The sequence below is a fragment of the Hemitrygon akajei genome, chromosome 9 (genome assembly GCF_048418815.1).
Source record: "Hemitrygon akajei chromosome 9, sHemAka1.3, whole genome shotgun sequence".
NCBI classification, from domain to species: domain Eukaryota; kingdom Metazoa; phylum Chordata; class Chondrichthyes; order Myliobatiformes; family Dasyatidae; genus Hemitrygon; species Hemitrygon akajei.
In genome coordinates, this window is record NC_133132.1 from 53,287,723 (window position 1) to 53,314,736 (window position 27,014).

General features: G+C 40.9%; 1 protein-coding gene across 4 annotated transcripts in view; it reads right to left on the reverse strand.

Moving 5' to 3' along the window:
* rmdn2 (regulator of microtubule dynamics 2) overlaps positions 1–27,014 on the reverse strand; it is an 89,971-nt gene that overhangs the window by 49,695 nt on the left and 13,262 nt on the right. For all 4 annotated transcript variants that reach the window (XM_073056001.1, XM_073056000.1, XM_073055999.1 and 1 more), the window contains exon 2: positions 451–670. In XM_073056001.1, coding sequence (XP_072912102.1) covers positions 451–670 — 220 coding nt within the window. The remainder of the gene's footprint in view (positions 1–450; positions 671–27,014) is intronic.

The following is a 27,014-nucleotide window of genomic DNA, read 5'->3' on the forward strand; positions in this document are numbered from 1 at the left end:
TGAAAAGAATGTTTCAGCTTTAACTTTATGACTTTTGGAGATCGGTTCATCTTCTACTCACTTAACCATTCACAGTAACAGAAATTTTGACCAAACTTTTGCACGTCACTTTAAATGAGTTCTTTAATTGTTATGTATGGTAAAATACTCCAAATGTTCAGAAAGCCTTCACGGACAGATTTGGAAAAGTGGACAGACTAGATTGCTTTTGCAGGGTGTGACTGTGGGCTTGAGGGGATGATTGGCCTTCATGTTGCAACTATTTTATGAATCTGGATTCCGGCTTTCAGTGCACAATTGAACAACATTGATTACTCTGCTGTAAGCAGAGTGTTTGTATTTGATAATTTTGTATTTTAGGATAATTAGCACATTTTCCTTGACCAAATGCTAGTCGGGTTTTACCATTTAACACAAAATATAACTGAGTACACAGTTGTTTGCGCCTACCTGGTCCTTTTTCTCAAGCAGTAACTGGAATCCTTCGTTTTTCTCTACCATGAGACTGCCATGCAGTTGATCTGCTTTCTGCATCAGAGCATCAAATTCACTGGTGTCATTGTCCTCACGTACATCTTTCAGTGAAGCTCCAAGTATGGAATTCTCAGTGCAATGTTTCAATCTGTCCTCTTCAGATTCGTCTTCTGTATCTGTGTGCGCGGTTATGTAACTGCAAATTAAAAGTTTATAGTTTTATTCTACCGAGTGTGCTATTGACACCAGAGCAAGCATCATTGCAAAAACATGATGAAATTAACTGGCATGACCCTGACTGTTTAAACCACTGCTGTGCCCAATATGAGTCAAGGGTGAGATGTCTAAGTGACCTTGCTCGATAAATAGACACAAGTCTTTAAATTTTTTTTATGCTTTATTTGTAGTTTTTGCATTCTCTATAAAGTCACTGCTAAATTCTATGGCAACCATCAGCAAGTTATTCTTTAAAAGCAAAACAAAACTCTATTATGTATTACACAACAGCTGTAGCTGGGATAATTAAAGTGCTAGAAAAATAAGCCGGTTAGGCAGCACTTTGTACACAGAAAACCACAGATAGTATTTCAGGTTAATAGTCCTTTGTCAGAACCACAGAAGTGAGGAAATGAGTTTGTTTAAAGCTGCAGAGAAGGAGAGAACAGGTCAAAGACATCACAATGAAATGTTGGAAAGACTGAGGTCAAACAATAAATGTGGAACTAAAAGGAGTGTCTATGATAACACGGAGACCAAAGTTGTCCTGGTGGCATAATGTTTTTGGAGCCATGTAGTCATGAGGACAACTGGAGAGGGAGAAAAGCAAAAGGACATGCTGCAATTGTGTGTGGTGAAACACTGCAGGCCTGCTTACTATTCCAACACTTGGTCTTTTTTTTTCACTTCAGATTTCCAGCATCTGTTTATTTTATGCTCTTTAGCAATACCTTTTGGATTAACGAAAACTCAAATAGCACTGCATATACTGACCAACTGCAGGAGCAGTGCTTTAATAATTTATCAGGCAAAGGCATTGTAGAATCACTTATTTTCTGTAATGCAGCTTCCCACATCCATGACATATCTTTCCTCAAAGCCCACTACAGGTAGTTCATCTAACATCTACAAATGAGGCAGCTGAGGAGATTATCGGTACATCTGTGGCCCTGACTATCAAAAATAGAGGAAAACAACTCCACAACTGGATGGTGACAAGAATTAAATAACTGAAACTAGCTTGACTTACGCATTCTTAACCTCAGAATCAAAGGAAATTATAATCATACTAATGTTGTTAAATAGCAACCTTTCTGGACACTTCATTAGCTCTTGATCATCTGATATCACCACACAGACCGCAAGGCTCTTTGGGCCAATGATTTCTCTGAGGGCTTAATACTTTCTCAGAATAGATATATGGCAACCAAATATCAGGCAGATACAAAAACTTCTGGGCTTCATTATGACTAAATGTGTTCAGCTGTTAACACACAGGTTATAAGTTAGCTTGAGTGGAGAGTGGTGGAAGAAGCAGTTATGAAGTGTCAAACATCTAAGAACCTGCTCTTCTTTAAGTTTGCTTAGCCGGACATAGATGCTGGATTCTGGAGGCTTTTGATGAAAAAAACCCATAATTGGACAGCAGATAATATGCAAATTATTAGCTGTCCTCCAATGCCGGGTGTATGGGGTGTCCAGGGAGGGGTAGCATCTCTGGTGAAGAGGCTTGTCATGTCCATTCCGGGGCAGATCACTCACCTTTGGTCCCCACTGGACACTCAGCTTTCACCCCTAGCTCCAAATAGCAGTTTGCACGTGACAGCAGTCACACCCTAGTACCCTGCTTTGACAGGCGGGCTAAACCAGGTGAGGGAAGCCAGTGCCCTCACGCCCCGGTGAGGTAGGGGCATCCCTGCCCTGACATGCGAAGTCAGCTCCAGCGGTTTGGACACGTGAGATCTATAGTGAGATCCAACGGCTAGGAAGGCGGTACTGCAATGCCTCATGGAGAGCAAAGGGCATGACAAGGCACAGAGGATGTCATGGTCATCCATTGCAACCAAGAAAGACCCCAGTTTGAGATGCTCGTTCGTACCACTGGCTACTCCTGAGGTCGAAGGAGAGGGGCTGCCCCAACGCAACGGCTTTTCCACTTTAAGAACTCTCCTGCACAGGTTTCCTGTCATCGTCGGACACGACGGACAGCCACCACCTCCAATGCACACCTTCCATAACGACCGAGAGAACAGTCCAGTAAAAAAACTTCATGAATTGCTGCAAGGTTATTGCCCGTGGATACGTTGCCAGTTCGGAAGAAGTGCGATCATAGCGATCTAATTAGTTTATGTAGGTAGCAATCGATAAATGCTAATATCCACATATTAAAAAGGATGGCAGAAACCACGGTTGTGACATTACAATGTGACGGTATCCACGTGCAACTGCTCCTTTGCAGATATGAATGGTGATGCGTTGAGAGGAAAATTTTGGCAGAGGAGCATGAATTAGTAAGTAGGTCCACACACTGTTCCCATGTTTCATCCCACATTAACCCATTAAACCAATAACAAAAAAGTTGCATCTTCATTTAACAGTAGAGACTGCCTCTTTACAGAAGCTGATACAGTAACTCACATATTACAATTCCTGGAGTTCATTAGGCAGAAGTATCTCATTTGGATCAGGGACTGCAGAACCTTTAGAATTTATACCCATTTAAAATTGGGCTAATTTGTCAACCACTGGCTCAAAACTGTACAACTGAAATATAAAGTTCAGGGTTGCAAATCCAACACTGTGTTCATGTTGTTTTGCTGTCTTCATCAAGGGAATGCAGTGCCAAGCGGCAACAGGCCCAGCACACCGCTGCATCACAAATGCTTTAGGAATTCCAAACCTGAGTAGCATGTAGTTTTGATGGCTTATTTCTATAATCACCCAAATAGTCAGGCACCAGCTAAGAGGACAAATTGATTTCAGGAAAAGTTCATTAAAAAACAATAATTATGGAAGTAAGTAAATTTGTGGTTTGGAAGGATCTATCAAATCATTTAAGATGATAAATGTATATAAAGCTGATTTTAATTTTAGTCATGATCAGAAAGAAGGTGGTCCAGAAGAGGAGAAATAAGGCATTACATTCACTGACAGTTTTTGTAGCTTATCCATTTTTAAGATGATATTGAGGGGGTCACTTGATAACTGGTGAAAATCTAAAAGCTACTAAAACTAGTGCATTTCTTTGCATTGCAAAGCAAAAGCCTACATTTATTGGGATACTCCAGTTTTACTAAAATGTCCTAAGTCTTTTCAAAACCTGCCTTTACTTTTCTAATCCAATTCCAAGGCATGGTTTTTCATTTCTTGCTCTTCACAGATTATTGCAAAATTGTTGTAGGTACAGTGGGCATGCACCCACATAGTGTTGGAACACAGAAAGGAAAATTCGCAGGCTGTGCCGGAAGCATTTTTAAGAGCATATTAGAACACAGAAACTTTTTTGTCTAGATTATACACTCAGTGCTCCCTTTATTAGGCACTGCCTGTACCTAATTAAGTGGTTACTAAGGGTACGTTCGTGGTGTTCTGCTCCTGTAACCCATCCACTTCAAGGCTCGACGCATTGTGCACTCACGGATGCTCTTCTGCACACCACTGTTGTAACGTGCAGTTGCTTGAGTTACTGTCACTTTCCTGTCAGCTTGAACCAGTCTGGCCATTCTCCTCTGACCTCTCTCATTAACAAGGCGTTTTTGCCCACAGAACCGCTGCTCACTAGAAATTTTTTTGTTTTTTGCACCATTCTCTGTAAACTCTAGAGACTGTTGTGCATGAAAATCCCAGGTGATCAGCAATTTCTTGGATACTTAAATTACTGTGTCTTGGATTATATTAAGTCTCTTGGATTATATTTCTTCCCTGTTCTGATGTTTGATCTGAACAACAACTGAACCTCTTGACCATGCCTGGATGCTTTTGTGCATTGGGTTGCTGCCACATGATTGGCTGATAAGCAATATTGAAGTGTACAGATGTACCTAATAAAGTGGCCACCGATACATCTTAGAAAGTAATATTGCAAGAATAACATATTTAAATAAATTAGAGAAAAAGGAAGAAGTTCACAGCAATATTTGTTAACGATAATATATTTTCAGTAAAAAGAAAAGAAAGCTGGCCGGTGGTGTAGTGGCATCCACAAGGATGAGCGGTGCCAGGTTCGAATCCAGCCAGCTCCTTGCATGCTTTCTATCTGTGCTGGATTGAGTGTGGAGTTAACAACTCAGCCTCGTCAATAGCAGACAATTGCTAAAGAAACGGCAAGGTTGCCGCTCAATGCGCCACAAGGCGTGGAGTGGAACAACAGCAAAAGAAGAAAACATACGGTTAAAAGGAAGGCAAATACAGAATTCATGTAGTTTGGCATAAAAGGTGATGAAGGATTATTCACACTAAAAGACAAAGTCTATAGACCATCTAATGGTGGAAGGAGGTGGAAATGAGTCAACAAACAAACAGCATGAGGGTTTTCTACTAGCTGGATATTATTTGGACAAAAACCATGGGAATGAGTTTCCTAAAATAAATGCAGGACTCCAATCTAACTTATGTAAAAACCTCAGCAAGACTCATCTGATGTATTAATGGGGAATGAATCAAAGCAGAGAAGAGGCAGAGGGGAAAACTGAAGAATCGTGGTCATAAAATAATATACTTTAAGACAACACTCAAGAAAGCAAGTGTAACATAAATTTGGTTACTAAAATGGTGAAAAGTTAACTTTTAGGAGATTGAAGATAACATTTTGAAAGATAAAATTGGTAAAAATATTGGGACACAATAATATAGATAAGAATAGGAATGTCTGAAACTATATCCAAAATGCGGACAGGCATGTTCAACTACATGGAAAGAGCCACCAAACACACTTAATACTCCATGGATAAATAAGGATGCATACGTAACAATTAAGTGTAACGAAAAAGAAATATAGAAAAGTTATTAGTAAATAATTAAAGAGAATATTAGGAGAATAGAAAAAGGAAAAATACATATAAAGGCACAAAAAGAACTATGAAGGTAATTTTTCAATAAACAAAATTAAATATTTGACAGAACCATCAATTAAAAAGGTATAAGGCTATTAAGGGAAAGGCAAAACAATATCAAAGGTAGAATACCAATGAGATATGGCAGAAATAATAAACCAATTTTGTTTTGGCATTTACCAATTTAAAAAACAGTAGGCATAGCATGGAAGCTACAATGAGTAAATGAGTGCATTTAAAATTATGTTATGAATTACCTCAAAATCAAGAAGGACAAATCCACAGGTAGGATAGACAGCAGCAATACATTTTAAAGGAATCTATGGAAGAGACAGCAGAGGCATTGATACACACATTTTTTGTGCCAGAGTCCTGGTGGATAGCTAACCTATCTTTATTTATAAAGGGGAGCTAGAACATTCAGGAAATGATAAAATAGTTAGTTTAACCAGGGGATGTGGGGAAAAAAAATATAAGGAATTCCTGGCAGGAAGCTAAAAACATGGGAAACACACAGTAATAAAATGTCAGCAGAAAGAAATTCGAAGAGAAATCTTGCTTGACTAACATTATTAAATTGTTTAAGACAGTATTTTCTTCTGTGTGTTGTGTCAGTTTTTCATATATCATCAAGAATTTCGAAACAGGTATCTCTTCATAGAGTAAAGCATGTCAAAGAAGGCAGAGTCAGGGTAAGTACTGGAATAGATTTCTAGTCAGCTTCAAGGCAGAATAAAGGGTACCTATTCATAGAGACAGAGGTGGACAGGGATGTTCTAAAAGAATCAGTGCACAGACTGCTGCTGTTCACAATTTAGCCTTTGGAACCAAAAGCACTTTTAAATTAATGGCTGATATACTAAGTCTACTGGGAGATGTGAAAAGAGGCAATATTGAGGACCATAAGAAATTGTAGGAGATCCTCTAAAAAGCAGTAGATCAGTTGGCAAAGACCACAGTGGACAAAAGGCAAGCGCTGTATCAGATACAATACCTGATTCTGATCTAACCAGAAACTTATCTTACTGTGGAATACAACACCACCCACCTAAAACATTTGAGTAAGAGCATGAAAGAATTGCAGCTCCATGCAACTGGTGTATGAAGAATTAGCCAAATGTATAACAAACTGTTTCGGAGATTTGTATTTGCAGCGATAAAAACATTTTACAGAAAGAGATTGTGTTAAGAGACAATGGTGCAAAAAAAAGCATAAATGGATTTAGTTCAGTATATTTGGCAGAAGCATAAGTTCTTAGGATCAGCTCCAAAAAGAAGTTCATTGTTGTTCTTTTCCTGACCCAATCTAGCTACAATTCAAATGTCATAAAAGTTTGTGAGAAGCTTTAGTTAAACCCTCCTACGCCAGGTCATGCTCTCTTCTCACTGGTACAGGAGCCTTGGGTCCCACACTGCCAGGTTCTGGAACAATTATTACCCTTCAACCATCAGGATCCTGAACCAGTGCGCACAACTTCACTCACTCCAACACTAAACTGATTCCACAACTTATGGACTATCTTTCATGGACTCTACAACTCATGTTCTCAGTATTATTTATTTATACATTACTATTAGTTTTATTTTGTATTTGCCCAGTTTTGTCTTCTTTTGGACATTGTTTGTCAGTGTATGTAAGTTTTTTTTCATTGATTCTATTGTATTTCTTTGTTCTACTGTGAATACCCACAAGAAAATGAATCTCAGGGTAGCATATGGTAACATAGTTTATTAGGTATCTCACTAAATAGCCAATCACGTGGCAACAGCTCAGTGCATAAAAACATGCAGACATGAGGTTCACAAACAAGAGAAAATCTGCTGATGCTGGAAATCCAAGCAACACACATAAAATGCTGGAGGAACTCAGCAGGCCAGGGGGGAAAAAAGGAGAGTAGATTTAAAAGTAGGGGAGGGGAGAGAGAAACACAAGGTGATAATAGGTGAAACCAGAAGGGGGAGGGGTGAAGTAAAGAGCTGGGAAGTTGACTGGTGAAAGAGATACAGGGCTGGAGAAGGGAGAGTCTGATAGGAGAGAACAGAAGGACATGGAAGAAAGAAAAAACAGGGCGGGGGGAGGGAAGAGGAGTGCCAGAGGGAGGTGTTGGGCAGGCAAGGAGATAAGGTGAGGGGGAAAGGGGGATGGGGAATGGTGAAGGGCGGGGGGCATTACCGGAAGTTTGAGAAATCAATGTTCATGCCATCAGGTTGGAAGCTACCCTGAAAGAATACAATGTGTTGTTCTTCCAACCAGAGTTATTCAGACCAAACATCGGAATGGGGAAGAAATGCGATGTAAGTGACTTTGATGGAGTGATTGTTGGCACCAGACAGGGTGGTTTGAGTATCTCAGGAACTGCTGATCTCCTGGGATTTTCAAACACGACAGTCTCTAGAGTTTACAGAGAATGGAACAAAAAACACCCAGTAAGTGGCAGTTTTGTGGGCAAAAACGCCTTGTTAATGAGCGAGGTCAGAGGAGAATGTTTAGACTGGTTCAAGTTGACTCAATTAACCACACATTAAAACAGTAGTGTGCAGAGGAGCACTTCTAAACGCACAACACATCAAACCTTGAAGTGGATGAGCTGCAGCAGACAATGAACATACATTCCGTGGCATAGTTTATTATGGTACAGGATACCTAATAAAGTGGCCATTGAGTGTATAGGTACTTTAAATTTACTTTGAACTTCCATTATAGTTAAGTCCAATGCTGTAGTTATAATGGGATTAAAACTGTATATGCATGTATCAATTATTGTAGAGATTTTTCTCACCAATAAGCAGTCAGAAAAGTAGAGTAAATGAAATGAATCACAGCTGAAGATTTGCAAACATGCTAGGTTGGTCTGTGCACCATACCTGTGCTCAGCAACAGTTCACAGACTAATAAGGAACTATTACAATGACATGCAGAATACACCATCTTAGTTATGCAGAATCTGTGCACATCCCGTATGACCACAGGCAGCTTGAAGAGCAGAAACCATCTATCAAAAACATGTGTGCAATGCCAATCAGATAACAATGTTGCCAATCTTGAATTCTATTTCCATGCCAATACAAACCACACACAGCTGAAGATGAACTGCAAAGTATAAAGGACCACTTTTGCTCTGCCACAGGCAACACATTTCCCTTACCCCACGCATACTTGTTAAAGGAATCGCAATTAATTCAAAACAGTATAGTCAACATAACGGGCCGAGACCCTTCATAAGGTCTGGAGAAAAGAAGATGAAGAGTCAGAGTAAGAAGGTGGGGAGAGGGGAGATGAAGTTCAAGGTGATAGGTGAAACTGGGAGGGGGTAGTAAAGAGCCGGGAAGTTGATTGGTGAAAGAGAGCCCTGCATCTCTTTCACCAATCAACTTTCCAGCTCTTTATTTATGCACTTAGTGTAGAATAAAAGAGCACGGAAAGTAGGGTACAGCTTTATAAAACATTGGTGAGGATGCACCTGGAATACTTTGCGTAGCTTTGATCGCAAAGCACCTACAATAATCCAGCCTCTACAACCCTCCATGATATAGAAATTCCCGAGACTTATCACACTCTATGAAATGTTTCTGTAGACCTCAGCTTTATATGAACATCATTTAATCTTGCAGTTATATCCTCTTGCTCAATATTCTGCCATTGGTGGAAAATCCTGACATCTACCCTACCATGCCAATTAAGGATCTTGGGTGTTTCAGTAAGATTACCCCCTCATTCTTCTCAATTAAAAAAACAGCTGATCATGATGGAACAACCTTCCCAAGTTAGTCGATTGAACTGCTTTGTGACTGCTTCCAATGTCAATATATCCTTTCTTAAATAAAGCGAAAACTGCCCACGGTACTCCGGGTATAGCCTCAGAAGTACCCCGTGCAATTGTAATAACAATTCCTTGTTTCATAACAACAAGCCTTGCAATAAAGGTCCTTTGCCTTCCTAGCCATTTGTTGCACTTGCATGCTAACTTTTTGTGATTAATACCCACAAAGAGCATCTACGTCTTATACTGGGGAATGAGTGATCCAAATTTCAGCAGGGAGAACTTTGGAAACAGTTTAAATATAGTTATGGATAAGTGAAAGTGCTAAACATGGCTAAGGCTAATCATTACAGTATCAGGCAGGAACTAAGGAAAGTGAATTGGGAAGGAATGTTTAGGGACAAATCTACATCTGACATGTGAGAGTCTTTTAAAGGCCAGCTAATTAGTTCAGGACCAGCATGTTTCTGATAGGAGGAAGGGTGACAAGGTTTGGGAAACTTAAATGAAAATAGATTCTAAGATGAAAAATTCAAACAAAAAGAAAAAAAAGGATGTGGATGCAAGGTTTAGAAAGTTGACATCAGACAAACCCTTGAGGAATATAAAGGAAGCAGGAAAGAACTTAAACAAAGATTTAGGATGGCTAAAAGGGGTCATGAAATGATCTTTGCAAGTAGCATTAAGGAAAATCCCAATGCAATCTAAACACACAATAGGAATAAGAGGATAGCTAGGGAAAGGGTAGATCCACTCAAGGACAAAGAAAGGAACTAATGCATGGATCCAGAGGAAGTAGGCAGACATTAATATGTACTTTCAAAGTAAATTTATTATCAAAGTACGTATACTATATGTTACCATATACTACCTTGAGATTTATTTTCTTACAGGCTCTTACAAAAAAAACAAAATGAAATACAATAGAATGTCAGAAATTAAAACTATACACAAAATAAAATTTGACAAACAACCAATCTGCAAAAGACAGATCATGCAAATAAAAATAATACTGAGGTCATGAGTTGTACAGAGTTCTTGAAAGTGGGTGTGTAGGTTGTGGAATCAACTCCGCCATTGACGGTCTCAAGCCCGGCTGCAAAAGGAGAGGGTTGGCCATTGGGCTATCAACCCCATCCCGTAAAAACCCAGTGTTTCAGAAACGCCAACAGAAGTTCCAAAAACTTCCCTGGGAAGAGTTTTTGAAGATGGGCGACACCTGAGAACAATTAGAAACACTGGCCCAGGACAGAGGACTCTGGCAAGTTGGGGTGACAGGCTTAAGGAAAAGAAGAAGAAAGTTGTAGAATCAGTTCAGAGTTGGGTTATTCATGCTAGCTCTAGGTCATGATGGTAGACAGGTAATAACTGTTCCTGAACCTGTACCCGGTGCCTGATAGTGGTATTGAGAAGAAGGATAGCTCGGACGGTGGGGGTTTTGATGATGGACGCTACTTTCTTGAGACAGTACTCCAAATAAATATATTCAATGGTGGGGAGGGCTTTGACTGTGATAGTCTGGGCTGTATCCATCACTTTCTGCAGCCTTTTCCATTCCTGGGCATTGGTGTTTCCATACCAGGCCATGGTGCAACCAGTTAGGATACTCTCCAGTGTGCATCTGTAGAAGTTAGTTAAAGTTTTTGGTAACATGCCAAATCTATGCAAACTTCTAAGAAAATACAACTGTTGTCATCATTTCTTTGTGATGACACCTGTGTGCTGGTCTCAGGACAGATCCTCTGATATGTTAACGACAAGGAACTTAAAGCTACTGATCCCCTTCTCCTCCCCCGCATGGACCACCTGTTTCTTCTTCCTGTCATTGATAATCAACTCTTCGGTTTTGCTGATGTTGAATAAGAGGTTGTTATTGTGGCACCATGCAACCAGAATTTCACTCTCCCTCTTATATGCCAATTCACTGCCTCCTTTAATTTGGCCAACACTGGTGACATCAGCAAACTTAAATATGCCATTGGAATTCTACTGAGTGACACAATCACAATTATAGAGCGAGTTGAGCAGGGGGCTAAGCACACAGCCTTGTGATGCACTTGTGCTGATGGAGATTTGGAGGAGATGTTATTGCCAGTCCAAGCAGACTGGGATCTGCAAGTGAACAGGGAGGTATCAAGGCCTAAGTCTTGGAGCTTAGTGATGAATTTTGAGTGGATAATAGTGCTGAACACTGTGCTGTAGTCAATGAAGAGCATCTTGAAGCAACTTCATTGTCCAGGTGTCCCAGAGCTGAGTGAAGAGCCAATGAAATAGCACCTGCTGTAACAAAGGCAACTTGGAATGGATCTAAGTCACACATCAGGCAAGAATTGATATGATTCATGATAATCTCTTGACGCACTTCATCATGGTAGATGCAAGTTCTATTAAACTCTAGTCATTCAGACAGGTTACCACGTTCTTCTTGAGCACCAGTATGACTGTTGCCTGCTTGAAGCAGTTGGGCATCTCAGAGTGCCGAAGTGAGACATTGAAGATGTCCGTAAACAGTCCAGCCAGTTGATCAGCACAGGTCTTTACTACTTGTCAGGTACGCTGTTTGGGTCACATTATCTCTGTGCATTCACCCTCATAAGATGCTCTTATGTTGGCCTCAGAGACGGAGATCACAGGGTCACTGGGGACTGTGGGGGTTCGTGAAGATGCCCCCATGTTCTCTCAGTCACAGCGATCATAAAAGCTATTGAGCTCAACTGGAAGCGAAGCCTCGTTGCCTTTTATTTTTACTTTGTAGGAAGCGATGGCATTCAAGCTCTTCTATCATTGTCAAGCATATGTTTGTGCTTCAAGTTTGGTCCAGAATTGACACTTTGCATGTGAATGGCCTTCCAGAGGTTATATGTTTCCCAGATCACCAGTCCTACACACCACCAATCTAACCCACAGCAGATTGCCAATCCCTAGATTCTTTCCGGACTTCTTGTTGGGGAAGACTCTGTTTTTATAAAGTACGTAACAACATGATGAGTTCTTAAAGATGGCCCAGTCCACCAACTTGAAGCAGTTCCATAGTTGTTCCTCTGCTTCCTGTGACCACCCCTTTGTTATTCTTTCTTCTGGCGCCTCTCTCTTTAATCTCTGCCATATGCAGGTAGGAGGAGGTCTGCCAGATGGTCAGATTTCCCGAAATGCAGTTGAGGGATGGAACAGTAGGCATTTTGATGGTAGTGTGACAGTGGTCAAGTGTGTTGGGTCCTCTGGTCCTGCAGGTGACGTGCTAGTGGTAGTTGGGTAGATATTTCTTCAAGCTAGCCTGCTTGAAGACACCAGCATGGATGCGAAAGACAGGTAGTTTCTTGTTTGTTAATCATGTCACTCAATATATCAAGTGCTAGCTTGACATCGGTCTTTGTCAGGATCAGAGTGGAAAACTCTCTCAGTGAGTAGAATGGTTGACACTTAATCATCAGGTGTTACAGGTTGGGAGTTGAGACCACTACTTCCGAGCACTACAATGAATTTATCATGAATCAGGTGCTGCCGCCTTTGCCCTTTCCTGATGCCGCTGCCCGCTGGCATGAAAAGTGAGAGGTGAGCCATGACTCAGTGAATGCAGCGATCCCTCATTTCCATCTGATACAGTTCTCTTTCCATCAATATTCACCAGAGAAGAAGATATGGATGAAGATAAGTCTAGAAAGGGGCATGTCCCTATGTGACAACCAAATACTGCAAGTATAATATTGAGTACAATGCATCTCAGGTTTTCATCCTCTTCCCTCAGTTCTTGGTAGCTAAATGAAAAATGGGACAAAGTCTATATGAAGAAGGAATAGGAATTGACTATTTGCAACTCAAATGTGCTCTTCCGTCCCATGAGAGACGTGGCTGATCCAACATGCCTGTATCTGCTTTCCTTCCCTTTTCCCATAATGCATTTCTCTACCAACACACAAATGCTGGAGGAATTCAGTGGATCAGGTAGCATCTACGGAGGGAAATGGATAGTCAACATTTTGGGCTGAGCCTTTTAATCTAGAAAATACATGTCTGACCTTTTCTTTATTCTCCCTCATCAATATATATTGCAATCCCAACAGTGATACATCAACCTGAAATGAGCTCATTATTCCTAATCACTCTTTCCTATTAGCCAATTCTCTATTCATGCCAAATGTTACATCCAATACAGTGGGCTTTTACCCTGTGACATAATCTATTGTGAGGCACCTTGGTGAATACTTTCTGGAAGTTTAGATACATCTGCCAGTTCCCCTCTATCCACTCTGAGATGTCCTCAGGAAACACTAATAAATTTATCAGACATGACATCCCCATTAGAACGCAAGCAATAGCTCCACAAACTGTGGATTCACTTTGTAAGCATCCTGGGGCACAAGCCATTCGGGCGAGGGCACTTATCACCCTTTAGTCAAATCCAAATTCTTCAATGATGGCGATGGTATTTAACTGCACCCTAGCATTATTTGTTATTAATGGGATAAACCTAGCATTTTCTGTGAAAAATTATGATAAATCTAATATTCAAGATTATTTATCACATGTACATTGAAAAATAGCATGAAATGTTTCATATGCATTAACCACTGACATACTGGGAGCAGACCACAAATGCTGCCACACATCCCCGCACCAACATAGTCTGCCCACAGCGCCTGGCAGAACAACACAGAATACAACAAGCAACAAAACAAGTCCACTTCTCCTTCCTGCCCATGCACATGGTCCCCAACACAGGCAGTCTTCTTCAGCCTCCAAACTCCAGCGGACACAGACCTGGACTCAGATGTGCAGATATTGGGCCATTGACCATCTTGGCAGACACGCAGAGATTCGTAGACCCCGGGCAAATCAATAGGCCTCGACTTCTGGACTTTCAAATTGACCCTCGGTGGACTTCCACATTGATCCCAGGTCGCACCGATCAGCAAACACAAAGCCTCGAACTCCGGAATCACCAGTGACGGGACCTTGAACATCGGCCTTTGAACTCCAGTCTCACCCATTCTCGAAATTAGGGGGTCCTCCTGCTCGCACAGATTTCTGGCTTGGACATTGTGGGGGGGGGGGGGGGGCCATCAAACTTAATTGATGTTGGTCTTCTGGCCTGACATTGCAGATCATTCTGTGGAAGTCCTACGTCTGTGTGGGTCGCCTTCGAAAGTGAAGCAAAACTCTGACCTGTACGCTAACTCCCCAACACCACTGTCCCTAAACCCTCATTTGACCCTCTCTGTCCCCAAATCCATCCCCACAAACTAAAGAAAACACTAAAAAAAACTAATGCCAAACTGCAACCTCAGCGGCGGTCATAGCTTTATCTTGAGGACATCTTGATTTTGATCTTGATCTTGAGGAAATCTTGATTGAGGGTCATATTCTGTTCAACTCCTCTACCATTTCCTCGTTCCTCATAGGTACAATCCCCAGCTTCATTCTCGACAAGGCCAATGTTCCAGGTTAGTTCTGTGAGAGATTAGGTCTGTAGAACTTTTGCCAAAGATCTCAATATCAATTACGCTCTTTCCCACAACAGATATCTCAACTTTCTCCATGCACAGTTAAATAAGCAAGCACTCTTGTCCTTCTCTTGTAATCTTGTTATCTGAAACAGGAAAATGTATCAGCAAGTATCAAGCATCATGCTTGAATGATGGGACTTGATGATTGAAAAGTTGTTGGTTTATGCAAACTATAAGTCACGGTTGCAAAGCATGCTGTGGGGCTAAGTCTTCAAGCATAAAAAAATGAAAAGCTGAATACTGTTAAATGACTTTTCCCAATAGAAGTTTATTTAACGTAAAAGGTTTACTCTATTTCTTCCTCCAACTTAACATTAGAAAATGCTGAAAACAGTTAAAGTATCCACAGCACTTCAGCATTGAATTAAATTGCAGTGCATAATGGAGGTTATACAGCAGGAATGAGGCCCTTCTGCCCCACTCATCATGTCATCCAAGAGGTTTATCTGAGTTAGTCCCATTTGCCTGAGTTTGCCCCTATCTCTCCAAGCTTTTCCTATCAATGATCCTGTCTAAATGTCTTTTAAGCATTGTAGTTCTACCTGCTTCTACAGCTCATACTATACAACAAACACTATTTGTGTGGAAAAACTTGCCTTGGAGGTCCCTTTTAAACCTTGGAGACTACAGACGCTGGAATCTAGATTCTGCAACTAGAATCTGTAGCAACAAATAATCCGTTGAAGGAATTCAGCAGATTTATTGGAGGAAAGGAACTGTCAAGATTCATTTATTATCAAGGAATGTGTAAATTATACAACCTTGAGATCTGCTTGCTCACAGATTGCCACAAAGCAGGAAACCCAAGAGAACTCAATTAAAGAAAAAAAATTTAGTCCCCAGATCTGAACCATGAAGCAGCCTGGAGTAGGCCCAAAGACTTGCATATCAGTTCATCATATTAGCAGGCAGGGAGCACAGCAGCTGGGGCAGTCTTCATAGACTCATTGCTATGGAGATGACCATCACAGGGAACAAGCAAAATCAGCTCTCGTCCAGACCGACACCCTGTCTTTTCAGTCTATCTTGGCTGGCGTTTACACTGACCCAACAATGGCACAGTGAAAGGCTCTGGCGCCCTGGACAGAGAAGTGAAGATTGCAGAAAGAGAGCAAAATCGACTCTTGCTTCTGGTCTGGGCTGGCATTTAAATCGTCTAAATGGCATATCCTACCTCACACCAGGCATCACTGCTGCAAAAGGCTCCAGGCCTAGACCACACTGCTCAGCAACTTGCTCCAGGCCCAGATTTCGCCACCCAGCGCGATGCTGCTCTCAAGCTCTTCATATCAGCTCGGTCCCCAGAGTGATCCAACCTCGCACTCCGGCCAGTTGAACGAGCATTGGAACTCTAATTGCAACAACTGTGCAACACATCATCTCGGCTCATCCCCTGAACTCACCTCGCAGTGCTCCCCCTTCAATGTTTGCAGCGATAATTTAACACAATTTACCACAGAGAAGGTATTTTTAAAGATGTTTTTAGTCAGGTGTCTTATCTTTTTGACTACCAGAAGCTGTCACACACGTTTGGTAGCGCCATCTTAACCATATGTTTATATCGAGGATCCAAGTGAAAATTCTGCAACAGGACCCCATTAAATCTCTTGTCTCTTACCTTAAATCTACAGTAGCTCCTTTAGTTTTAGACTCTCCTAAAACAACAGTGACCATCTGTCTCACCTACACCCCTCATGATTCTACAAGGTCGCTCTCAGGGGAAAAAAACTCCTAGCCTCTCCAATCTCTCCTTATAACTCCTGTATCCCGAGGTCTTGTTGTTCTACAATATTCTTCAGAGCTCTATCACTTACTGTGTAAGCCCTACCTTGATTTAACTTACCAAAATACAACTGCTTGCACTTGCCTGAGTTAAATTCTATCTGTCATTTCTTGGCTGACTTCCCAGTTCGTCTAGATCGTGTTGTAATCTTAGATAACTGTCACTGTCCACTACACAACTAATTTTGGTGTCATCTGCAGACTAACTATGCAGTGGCATTGGTAGCATGGTTGCATAATGGTTTGCACAATGCTTTGCAATACAGACAAGCCGGGTTCAATCCCCATCACTGCCTGTAAGGAGTCTGCACATTCCTCCAGGAGCTCTGGTTTCCTCTCACAGTCCAATGATTTACCAGTCGGTAGGTTAATTGATTCATTGTAAATTGTCAAATAGGTGAGGATTAAATCAGCGGATTGCTGGGCAGCATTCCATGGTGTATCTCAATAAATAAATCATTAATACAGCTGACAAACAACAGTGGATCTAGAAGTAATCCCCGTGCACCCCACTGATTGTAGGCCTCCAATCTGAATAATGATCCTCCACAACTACTCTCTCTGAGTCTTTCTGCCAAACCAAATTTGTATTCAGTCGGCAGGCTCACCCTGGATCCCATGTGATCTACCTTTACTGGCCAACCTAACACTTACTGCACATCTTAACTTGCTGTGCTCTAATAGTACTACTCAGAAATCGTGAGGCACTGTTGTTATTTATTAGTATTTCCAGTAATCCATGCCCTTCCTCTCACTGACAACCTCGGAACATATTTCTATTAACTAGCACCCTTATTAGTTCACGACACACTTGGGTTTGTATCATACCACAGATGCCCTTAATCTTTTTTTCCCTGTATGCTTAAAATCAAGGAGCAGGTGTGTTTCATCCCCAAGCCTTCAAAGGATTGGTCTGTTTTGTGAATGTTCAGAGGGAGTTGCTGGTATGTACCCGCAAGGGATTTCAATCTAACTTGGCTAGAAATGGCAATAGCTTGCTTTGATAAGTTTACTGTCAGGCAGTTTTCCAAGTCATTCTGTCAAACTAAAATAAATGCAATCAATGGTCTCTTTAAAACTTCTGTGTACGAAACAGGAAAAGGCCTTGAACGAGCTTGCATAATACTAATTGCACAAATATAATTACATCCATTTGCAGTTTTTTGTCTTAATCATAACAGTATCAAAATTGATTGGTGACTAATTCTGGCAACTTCTGGTGACTAATTCTGCCTTTTTGCATTCTATCCAGAGAATAATTTTTCCAGTTTAATATTCTTAATGCTATTGTAATACATCAACTATATCATACCATTATCTTTTCTCAAGTCCAAACCTACTTCTAAACAAAGCAAAATTTCTTCTAGACACCATTAACAGGTCAAAGTAACTTTTACATATTGAAATTTAACTGCACGTAAAACAGCCGTAATGTAGTAGATTACTTTCATCTTTTTTGTGGTAAGTTGCTGATAGTGCCATTGACACTATGAAGAGATACTGCTCAGTCTACATGCATTAATCCACATTGCACAACAGTTTGGGCACTACCTCTGGCCTCTTGATTTGTACTTTGTGTGTTAAATTCAGTGATGTTGTTGAGCTATTAAGTGAGATGGACTTGCAATGGTCAAACTCAACTAACACATCAATATGGGGAGTGTATTTGAGGAGAACATAACACCTACAAGGAATGTGGGTGGAGTGAGATAAATATAGAATATAAATTATTACAGTAAGTACAAAATGTGTCATTAAATTTGCCAAACAAAACAATGTTCAAAGTAACAAACATCTACACTAACAGTATATTTCCAGACAACCATCAATAAATTATCTTGATCCACTTCTGACACCTCTTTCCCTTTTTTTTGATCTCTCAGTTTCCATTAGTGGAGCAAACTGTCTGCCGATATCTTTTATAAACCCACTGATTCTCACCAATATCTTGACTACACCTCTTCCCATCCTGTCTCTCCCTTTTCCCAGTTCCTTTTTCTGTACCGCATCGAGTACCAGGATGAGGCTTTCCTTTCCAGAGAAAGGATCTCCTTCTTCTTCGAAGAACAGGATTCCACTTCCTCCCACTGATGCTGCTCTCACATACATCTGCTCCATTTCTATGACTTCTGCACTCACACCGTATTCCCACCACCTTAACAGGGATAGAGTTCCTCTTGACCTCACTTACCTCCCATGAGCCTCTGCGTCCAACACATCATTCTCTGCAACTTCCACCATCTTCAATGGGACCCTACAACCATTTACTTCCCCCCATCTTCGCTTTCCACAGGGATTTCTCCCTCCATGATCCCCTCGTCCATTTGTCCCTCCCCACTTGTAATATTAAGAAGTTAGCATCTCGCAGGCCGCTTGTGACCCTGGCTATTTTTTAAAGGTCATAGCAGCTATGAGCTTGAGAAAAAGTGTATAAATGCACAAATGCTTTCTCATGAGACAAGCTGAGCTTGCGAAAAAAGTATAAATGTACAAATGCTTTCCCATAAGATAAGCTGAGCAGGTGACAATAGCCTTGGTGTGAGAAATATATTGTGCCTTGTGTTTCTTATGGCACCTGCAAGATAAGCAATTAGAGGGAGTTACTATTTACAAGGGCAGCAGACTTTGGGTGGGGGCTTGTGCATGTCTGTATCCAGACATAGTAGCAATTAAAACTGTTATATAAACAATTTATGACTGATAACATTAACAATACTCATCTGTAGAGAAACTAAGGGTGAACCCACATGTATCTGTGTACGTGACTGCATGATATAAAAAGAACTGTATTTGCTTCAGGAGGCAGAGACCCTCAAAGCAGCCTCCCAGAGAGAGTGCTTAAGGAGGGTTCTCTCGAGTAACTTGCTAATAAAGAGTTAAAGTTACTTTCACTGAAGTACGTGGTGTCTTTGCATCGGGTAGATCGAAAGAAGTTTATTAACACACTAATCTCCTTCCTGGCACCTATCCCTGCAAGCTACAAGCTACCTGTCCATTCACCTCCATTCAGGGACCCAAACCGTGCTTCCAGGTAAGGCAGCACTTCACCTATGAACCTGCTGGGGTCGTCAACTGTGTCGCACGCATCTTCCTCTACACTGCACCTCGGCTCCATCTGCAAAAAGCGGTACTACCCGGTGGCCAACCATTTCAATCCCTGTCCCCATTCACATTCCGACATGTCGGTCTGTGCAATCTCTTCTGCCATGATACGGCCACTCTAAGGGTGGAGGAACAACACCTCATATTTCATCTGGGTAGCCCCCAACTTGATGGTATGAACATCCATTACTCCAACATCCGGCAATTTTTTCTCCTCCCTCTTTCCTTTTCTCTATTTCCCCACTTTGGCCTCTTACCTTTTCTCCTCACCTGCTTCTCGCCTCCCTTGATGGCCATCCTCTTTCCCTTTCTCCCATGATCCACTCTCCTCCCCTGGAAGATTCTTTCTTCCCCAGCCCTTAGCCCTTTACATTTATCACCTCCCAGCTTCTTACTTAATTCCCCCACCCCATCCACCCGGCTTCACCTATTACCTCCTAGCTTTCCTCCCTCCCCTCCCTTCACCTTCTTATTCTGGCATCATCGTTCTTCCTTTCTAGTCTTGAAGAAGGGTCTCGGCCCGAAACATTAACTGTTTAATCATCTCCATAGATGCTGCCTGACCTGTTGAGTTCCTCTAGCATTTTGTGTGTGCTGCTCTGAATTTCCAGCATCTGCAGAATCTCTTGTGTAAATAATTAACTTTGCTTTTATCATTGAAGTCATTACTAGTGTACTTACAATGTTGTTAATATTCATCTAAAATGATTTCCCACACATGCATGGATAATTCAGAAAGATAATGTAATGAGAAGGTAAAAATAATTCTTTTTTTAATACTGTACATCTTTCAACCCTTCTGACAAGTTGCAAGATCTGAAATATTCTCCTTTGCATGTTTACATTAACCAATCTGGAATTGTTAACCCTCTGTCGTACTCCAAACTGCAAAACTGGACAAAGAGTCTCTGTTTTTGAAAACCCAGAAGAAAAAGTACATGAATCAGGATCAGAACCAGGTTTAATATCAATGGCATGTCATGAAATTTGTATATGCTACGGCAGCAGTGCAATGAAATGCATGATAAATTAGAATAGAGGAAAAAAAACTGAATTACATTATGTATATTAAATAGTTGTTAAATAAGCTGCAAAAAAACCCAGAAATTAAAAAAAAATGAGGTAGTGTTCATGGGTTCAATGACCATTTAGAAATTGAATGGCAGAGGGGAAGAAGCTGTTCCTGAATCACTGTGTGTGCCTTCAGGCTTCTGTACCTCCTACCTGAAGGTAACAGTGAGAAGAGGACATGTCCTGGGTGGTGGGGGTCCTTAATGATGGATGCCACCTTCCTAAGGCACCTTCCTAAAGCTTTCTCTATGAACTTAATTGACTTGAGTTTATCTGCAGGGGATGGCACTATATTTTTAGGTTTACAGCATTGGGCTAAAGAGTTTCAAAACTTAATGTAGCCCTTGTTTATACTTCTGATAATTTTGTTGAATTAGTAGAATTGATGTTTCTCTTTGTTGTATTTTATTGCTGAAATATCATTGTTTTTATTTTTTATTATCCCTAACCTTTTCATTTTTAAAAAATTCTTTGATTTACAATTTATTTCACTACAAAGCAAACAGTGGAATATTGTTATCTGACTAATAATTACCATAATATTCTCATGCAGAGGGGCAAATCATGATCATGTTAGCAGAGTCTTCTCCCAACATAGTCAGATAACTGAATACTATATAATCAAAGACCAGATCACCCACTTAGTGGAGACCCTATATAATACACTGCAATTACTCACTTTGGCTGCTACATAGCTCAGCCCAAATGCAGTCCTGTAGGACAGCAGGGAAATGGGAACATAACTCAGCTTGGAAAAAGATCACTGTTCCTAAATCCTGGAATTCACTATTCAGCAACTTTCTGCAAGTACCTTCATTAGAAGAAAATGGCAGGCAGCTTGCATAAAACACTGGCCTTGGCAGTGTTGTCCATAACCCCCAAAAAGATACAAATGAAAGGAACTTCCCAGGATGCCCTCCTTGAAGAAATTCAAGTTCATTCAACACAACTTTGTTTCCAATACCATTCATTTTTTACCCTATCACTAAGTTAAAAGATCTATTGGCCCTTTTCCCTTTCCATAAAAACCTCTGCTAAATCTTTTTTCCATTTCTGATTTTATTTTGAACTGCTCTCTTCTGCTTAAAGCATGACTAACTAGCATTTGTTTTATATACATCTTGTTGTGCGATAGTACTCACACCAATCTGATTTCTATAATGATTTATTGAGATACAGAGCGGAATAGCCCCTTCTTTAACCCATGTCTTTGGATTGTGGGAGGAAACCTGCACGGTCATTGATCAAAACATATAGAATCATATTAATTTATAGCACAGAAACTGGTCATTTGATCCATTGCAAATAAACAGTAAAGAAAGTGAACAAAAAATCATGTAGAAAAATTAAATGATAAAATTCTTAAATGTTTATGGTTCACACCAATTGGATATAGTTGCTAATATATATCGGTTCCCAGTTGAACAATCTTATCAGTCGGATTCTTCCACTACGTATTTCACCGTAGCCCCGCAACACAGTCTCTCAGTGACATACTATCAGTTTCACTTCGATTCTTTTGCTTACACTAGGGGTTATTTACAACAGCCAACTGATCTGCCAGTACATTCTGTGGAAACCGGAACACCAATGGGAAACCCACGTGGTCACAGGAAGAGTTTGCAAATACCACAGAAAGCATGAAGCCAGGATGGAACTAAGCCACTGAAGCAGTAAGGTAGCAGTATTTAATGCTGCACCACCATGCCTCCCTGTACACTGCCTATTCAGCTAAAATAAAAATCTATTTATGAATGTAATTGGGGGTTTTTTTTTGCCACCCCTGTGGAGAAGTAATGCTAGTGAAGGAATAGTTAAGGAATTTCATGATCCAAAGGGTATTCACTGGGGTTATTAGTAAAAAAACCACAAAGAAAAATATTCAGAACTCAATGTCTTGCAAGAACCTCAATCACTCTATTAGAGGCTGCAATGCGTTTCATTGGAACAAATGTTTCATTTGAATTGATAACTCCAAATCAATATGTATTAACACTTGGGATAACAGAAATATTAAATTTTCACATTTTTACAAAAGCTCTTTCATGTTTTACTAAAATTAATATATTAAATTTTATCCACTACATTGATAGGCATGATCAGATCCTCAACTGGATCATGAATTCTCTGAACTGCACCTTGAAACTGAAATATGAACCACATAAGCAACGTTAATGAATATTGTGCACATTTAACGAATGATGACATCATCCCCAAATCCAGTATGGAGCTTTACCAAACATTACTGGTAAACAGCAAGCCAAATGGTAGAGAGCATATACAGGCAGTCCTTGAGTTACTCAAAAGTCCCATTCCAGATAACTGACTAAAAACCAATTTCTCCCTAAGTCAGAAGCATTTATTTTCTAAAGTAACCCATATCATTTCACTCTACTTGTGATACATTTATGATAATTCATTGTATTGTCACTCACCCAAGCATTACCTGTCATTAAACTAACAGAACATATACTCCATGTAGTCATTAATGAATACCATGAAAACTTTTACAATTATTACCAGCTCGAAAATGCTTCAAAAATTCTCTCATACATTCTCTGATCATAAATGGTATTATTGAACAATTGAAAATGCATGGGAGAATTTGAGAAAAGTTATATTTTCATAAGACAAATCATTCGCAACTGAGAAAGCTTATAGTTGCATGTAGTAGTACTCAGAATTTACCTCTAGGTGGTATATTCTACGTTCACAGCAATTTTCTAAATTAAATCATGAATGATTAAACATGTTGAATTATGCAACACAGGTAATGGAGCCAACTGGGAATTAAGGAAAGAAAGATGGTTAAAACTATTTAGTCTGAACATGTGATAATAGGGGCACAAGTTAAAAGTGCAACAACATACTTATTCTAGATACCATACAAAGCCCTTGCATTCTGTAAGCAATTAATTAACTCAAATTTGTGATACAACATTTCCTATAAGTTTCAATTTAAAAATTCAGTTTGTATTCTAGAGCGCAAGAATCTCAATCAAAGATATGTACATAATATAACTGTATACAATAGTTCAATCAAATCTTAAAACAGGATAAAAATTTTATACAATATTGTAACAAATTTACTTTTCCATCTAGACACCAAATAAAACATACAAGACATCTCTCTCTCTTTCACTTGCACACACACTTTGTCTCTTACCCTCTCCATCTATCCTCATTCCAACTGTCTTTTTTCTCTTTATCCCTAGTCTAGCTATATCTTCCATCAATCTTGCATCTTTCCCACAACCACCACTCAACTCCACTCAGTCAGGCAGATGTCCAGTCAGCTAGGACTTCAATTGCCATTTATCGCTAACATTACGCATGGTTTGTTATGGGGATAAATCAAGGATGAATATCCAAGGAGTCAACTGGATTATAAACTTTCAATTAGCCTTCAGTTTTTTTTTGTAAATTGCAAGCGGTAAATTTAAATTAAAAACACAAGCTGCTCCGCAGACTAAGAGGTTGCATATGCATGAGCCAAACGTTAAAACAATGGGAGTTGTATTAATTGGATTGCATCAAACCAGGCAACATGGCTAAATTATTTACACCATTGTGACTTGAGTGAAAGTATTTGACTAGCATCCAGACAGATGTTGTCACTTAGCATATCAAATGTGATCACAGGTATCGGCAATCAGTAGTTTCTCTGTACTTACCAAATTTGTGTATTCAGAAACAACATTAAGTTTGGGTCTCTGGCTCTCTGTTGTCTAAAGTGTTTAAATGTTTGTGTTAATTAGTTTCTCTCAAAGGTGCTTGGACCTTCAGAGGCATCTTATCTGTTACAATGTACTTTCACTATGTATATCATTTGTCAACCCATAGAAGTAAACAATGTCGTTGTAACTATTGAAATCCCCTACTGTTACTTTTGATCTTAAGGGTATAAAAATGTGACGTGCCTTTGGAATCCTCCTCGTTGTGCCGGATAAAGACTTGTATATCACCAGCTTCAGTCTCTCTCCAGTGAATTTGATCACAGTCACAACATTTGAGAGCTCATCCGGGAGATGTTCATGATCAACTGAGTCTTTAACAAAAGCACCCACACTTAGATCTGTTCAGGTCAATGACGAAGAATCACGAAGTATCAAGGAACATGGCAGATACAAAAACGTGGTGTGGCATGTGTGTTATATATGGGACCAGCTATCAGACAGTTTGCTTGGCTTGGTGAAACAGGGCCGTCAGTGGTGAAAGGATGCAGAGTACACTCACTGGGTTTTGAGTAAGTTCCTCTTCATTTCTATCCACCCATTATATTTTGCATAGTATAGGAAATAGTGTGGAGATATTTGAGGGAGAGTTTACACCCAGATATAGTGCCTATAAAAAGTATTCCCCCTTGGGAGTTTTCATATTTTATAGTTTTACAACATTGACTCAGTGGATTTAATTTGGCTTTTTGACATTGATCAATAGAAAAGACCTTTTTGTGTCAAGTGAAAATACAAATTGGTCTAGATTTATTACAATTATTAAACCCAAAATAATTACTCACCTTTGCACATCTGGACACTGCAATTTCCCCCATTCTTTACAAAACGCTCAAGCGCTGTCAGATTGCAGGGGGATCGTGAGTGAACAGCCACAAATTCTCAATTGGATTGAGGTCTGGACTCTGATTTGGCCATTCCAGGACATAAATTTTGTTGTTTTTAAACCATTCCTGTGTAGCTTTGGCTTTATGCTTGGGTTATTGTCTTGCTGGACAATCTTCTCCCAAGTTGCAGTTCTCTTACAGACTGCATCAGGTTTTCCTCCAAGATTTCCCTGCATTTCACCTTCTACCTTCACAAGCCTTCCAGGGCCTGCTATAGTGAAGCATCCCCAAAGCATGATGCAGCCACCACCATGCTTCACAGTAGGGATGGTGAGTTTTTGGTGATGTGTGGTGTATGGTTTACGACATAGTGTTTAGTCTGATGGCCAAAAGGCTCAAATTTGGTTTCATCAGACCATGGAACCTTCTTCCAGCTGACTTCAGAGTCTCCTCTAGCTGAGATTTCATGTGAGGTTTTTTCCCCCAATGGTGGCTTTCTCTTTTTCACTCTCCCATAAAGCTGTCACTGGTGAAGCAGTCGGGTAACAGTTGTCGTATTTTTTTTATTAAACAAGATATACTTTATTCAAGAATAAAATTATATACAATAAACCATTCAATGACTTTCAATCCTTTACAACTGTTTCCATTGCTGTCCTTACATTCCCACACTTTTGCCACCCACGTGGCACTCTGTAATTCCACATTTGCATACACTTGTTCAGGGGTATACACCCCACACCCCCTACCCCTCAACTCCCATGGGAGAAGGCCCCTAGACTGTGGTCCTTCCCCACCGGGCCCTTGCGGTGGCTGCACCGAGTTTACTCCTGCAGCCGAGAATGTGCCAGTCGGCAGCATTCCCCCACAGACATCTCCATGTGCTGGTAGACCATCAAGTTTTGGGCCGACCAAAGAGCGTCTTTCACCAAGTTGACGATCTGCCAGCAGCCCCGGATGTTGGTGTCCGCGTGCGTCCCCGGGAACAGCCTGTAGATCAGAGACTCTGATGGGCTGCTAGGGATGAACCTTGACACTGCCCCTTCCATCCTCCTCCAAACCTTCTCCGCAAACCCACAGTGTGCAAAGAGGTGGGTGACCGACTCCTCCTCACTGCAGTCCTCCCGTGGGCAGAGGGGTGTGGAGACGACGTTCCGGGCGTACAGAAGGGATCGGACTGGGAGGGCCCCTCTCACCGCCAGCCAGGCGAGGTCTTGGTGCCTGTTGGTGAGGTCTGGCGATGAGGCATTTTGCCAGATGAACTGGACAGTCTGCTCAGGGAACCACCCCACTGTGTCCATCACGTCCTTCTCCTGCAGTGCCTGCTGACCACTGCCTGATGGCCCTGTGGTCAAAGGCATTGACCTGAAAGAACTTCTCTACAAAGGACAGGTATGGCAGCAACGACCAGCTGACAGGGGTGTTGAGCGGGAAAGGGGCCAGACCCATCCTTCGTAGCCAGGGCGACAGGTAGAACCTGGGCACATAGTGGTACTTGGTGCCCACGTTCCTAGGATCCACACACAACCTGATGCAGCCACACACGAAGCTGGTCATCAGGGTGAGGGCGACATTGGGGACGTTTTTGCTCCCATTGTCCAGGGACTTGTGCATGGTGGTCCGTCTGACCTGCTCCATCTTGGATCTCCAGACGAATCTGAAGACGGCTCAGGTGATTTCCGAGCTAAAGGAGCGGGGGACTGGCCACACC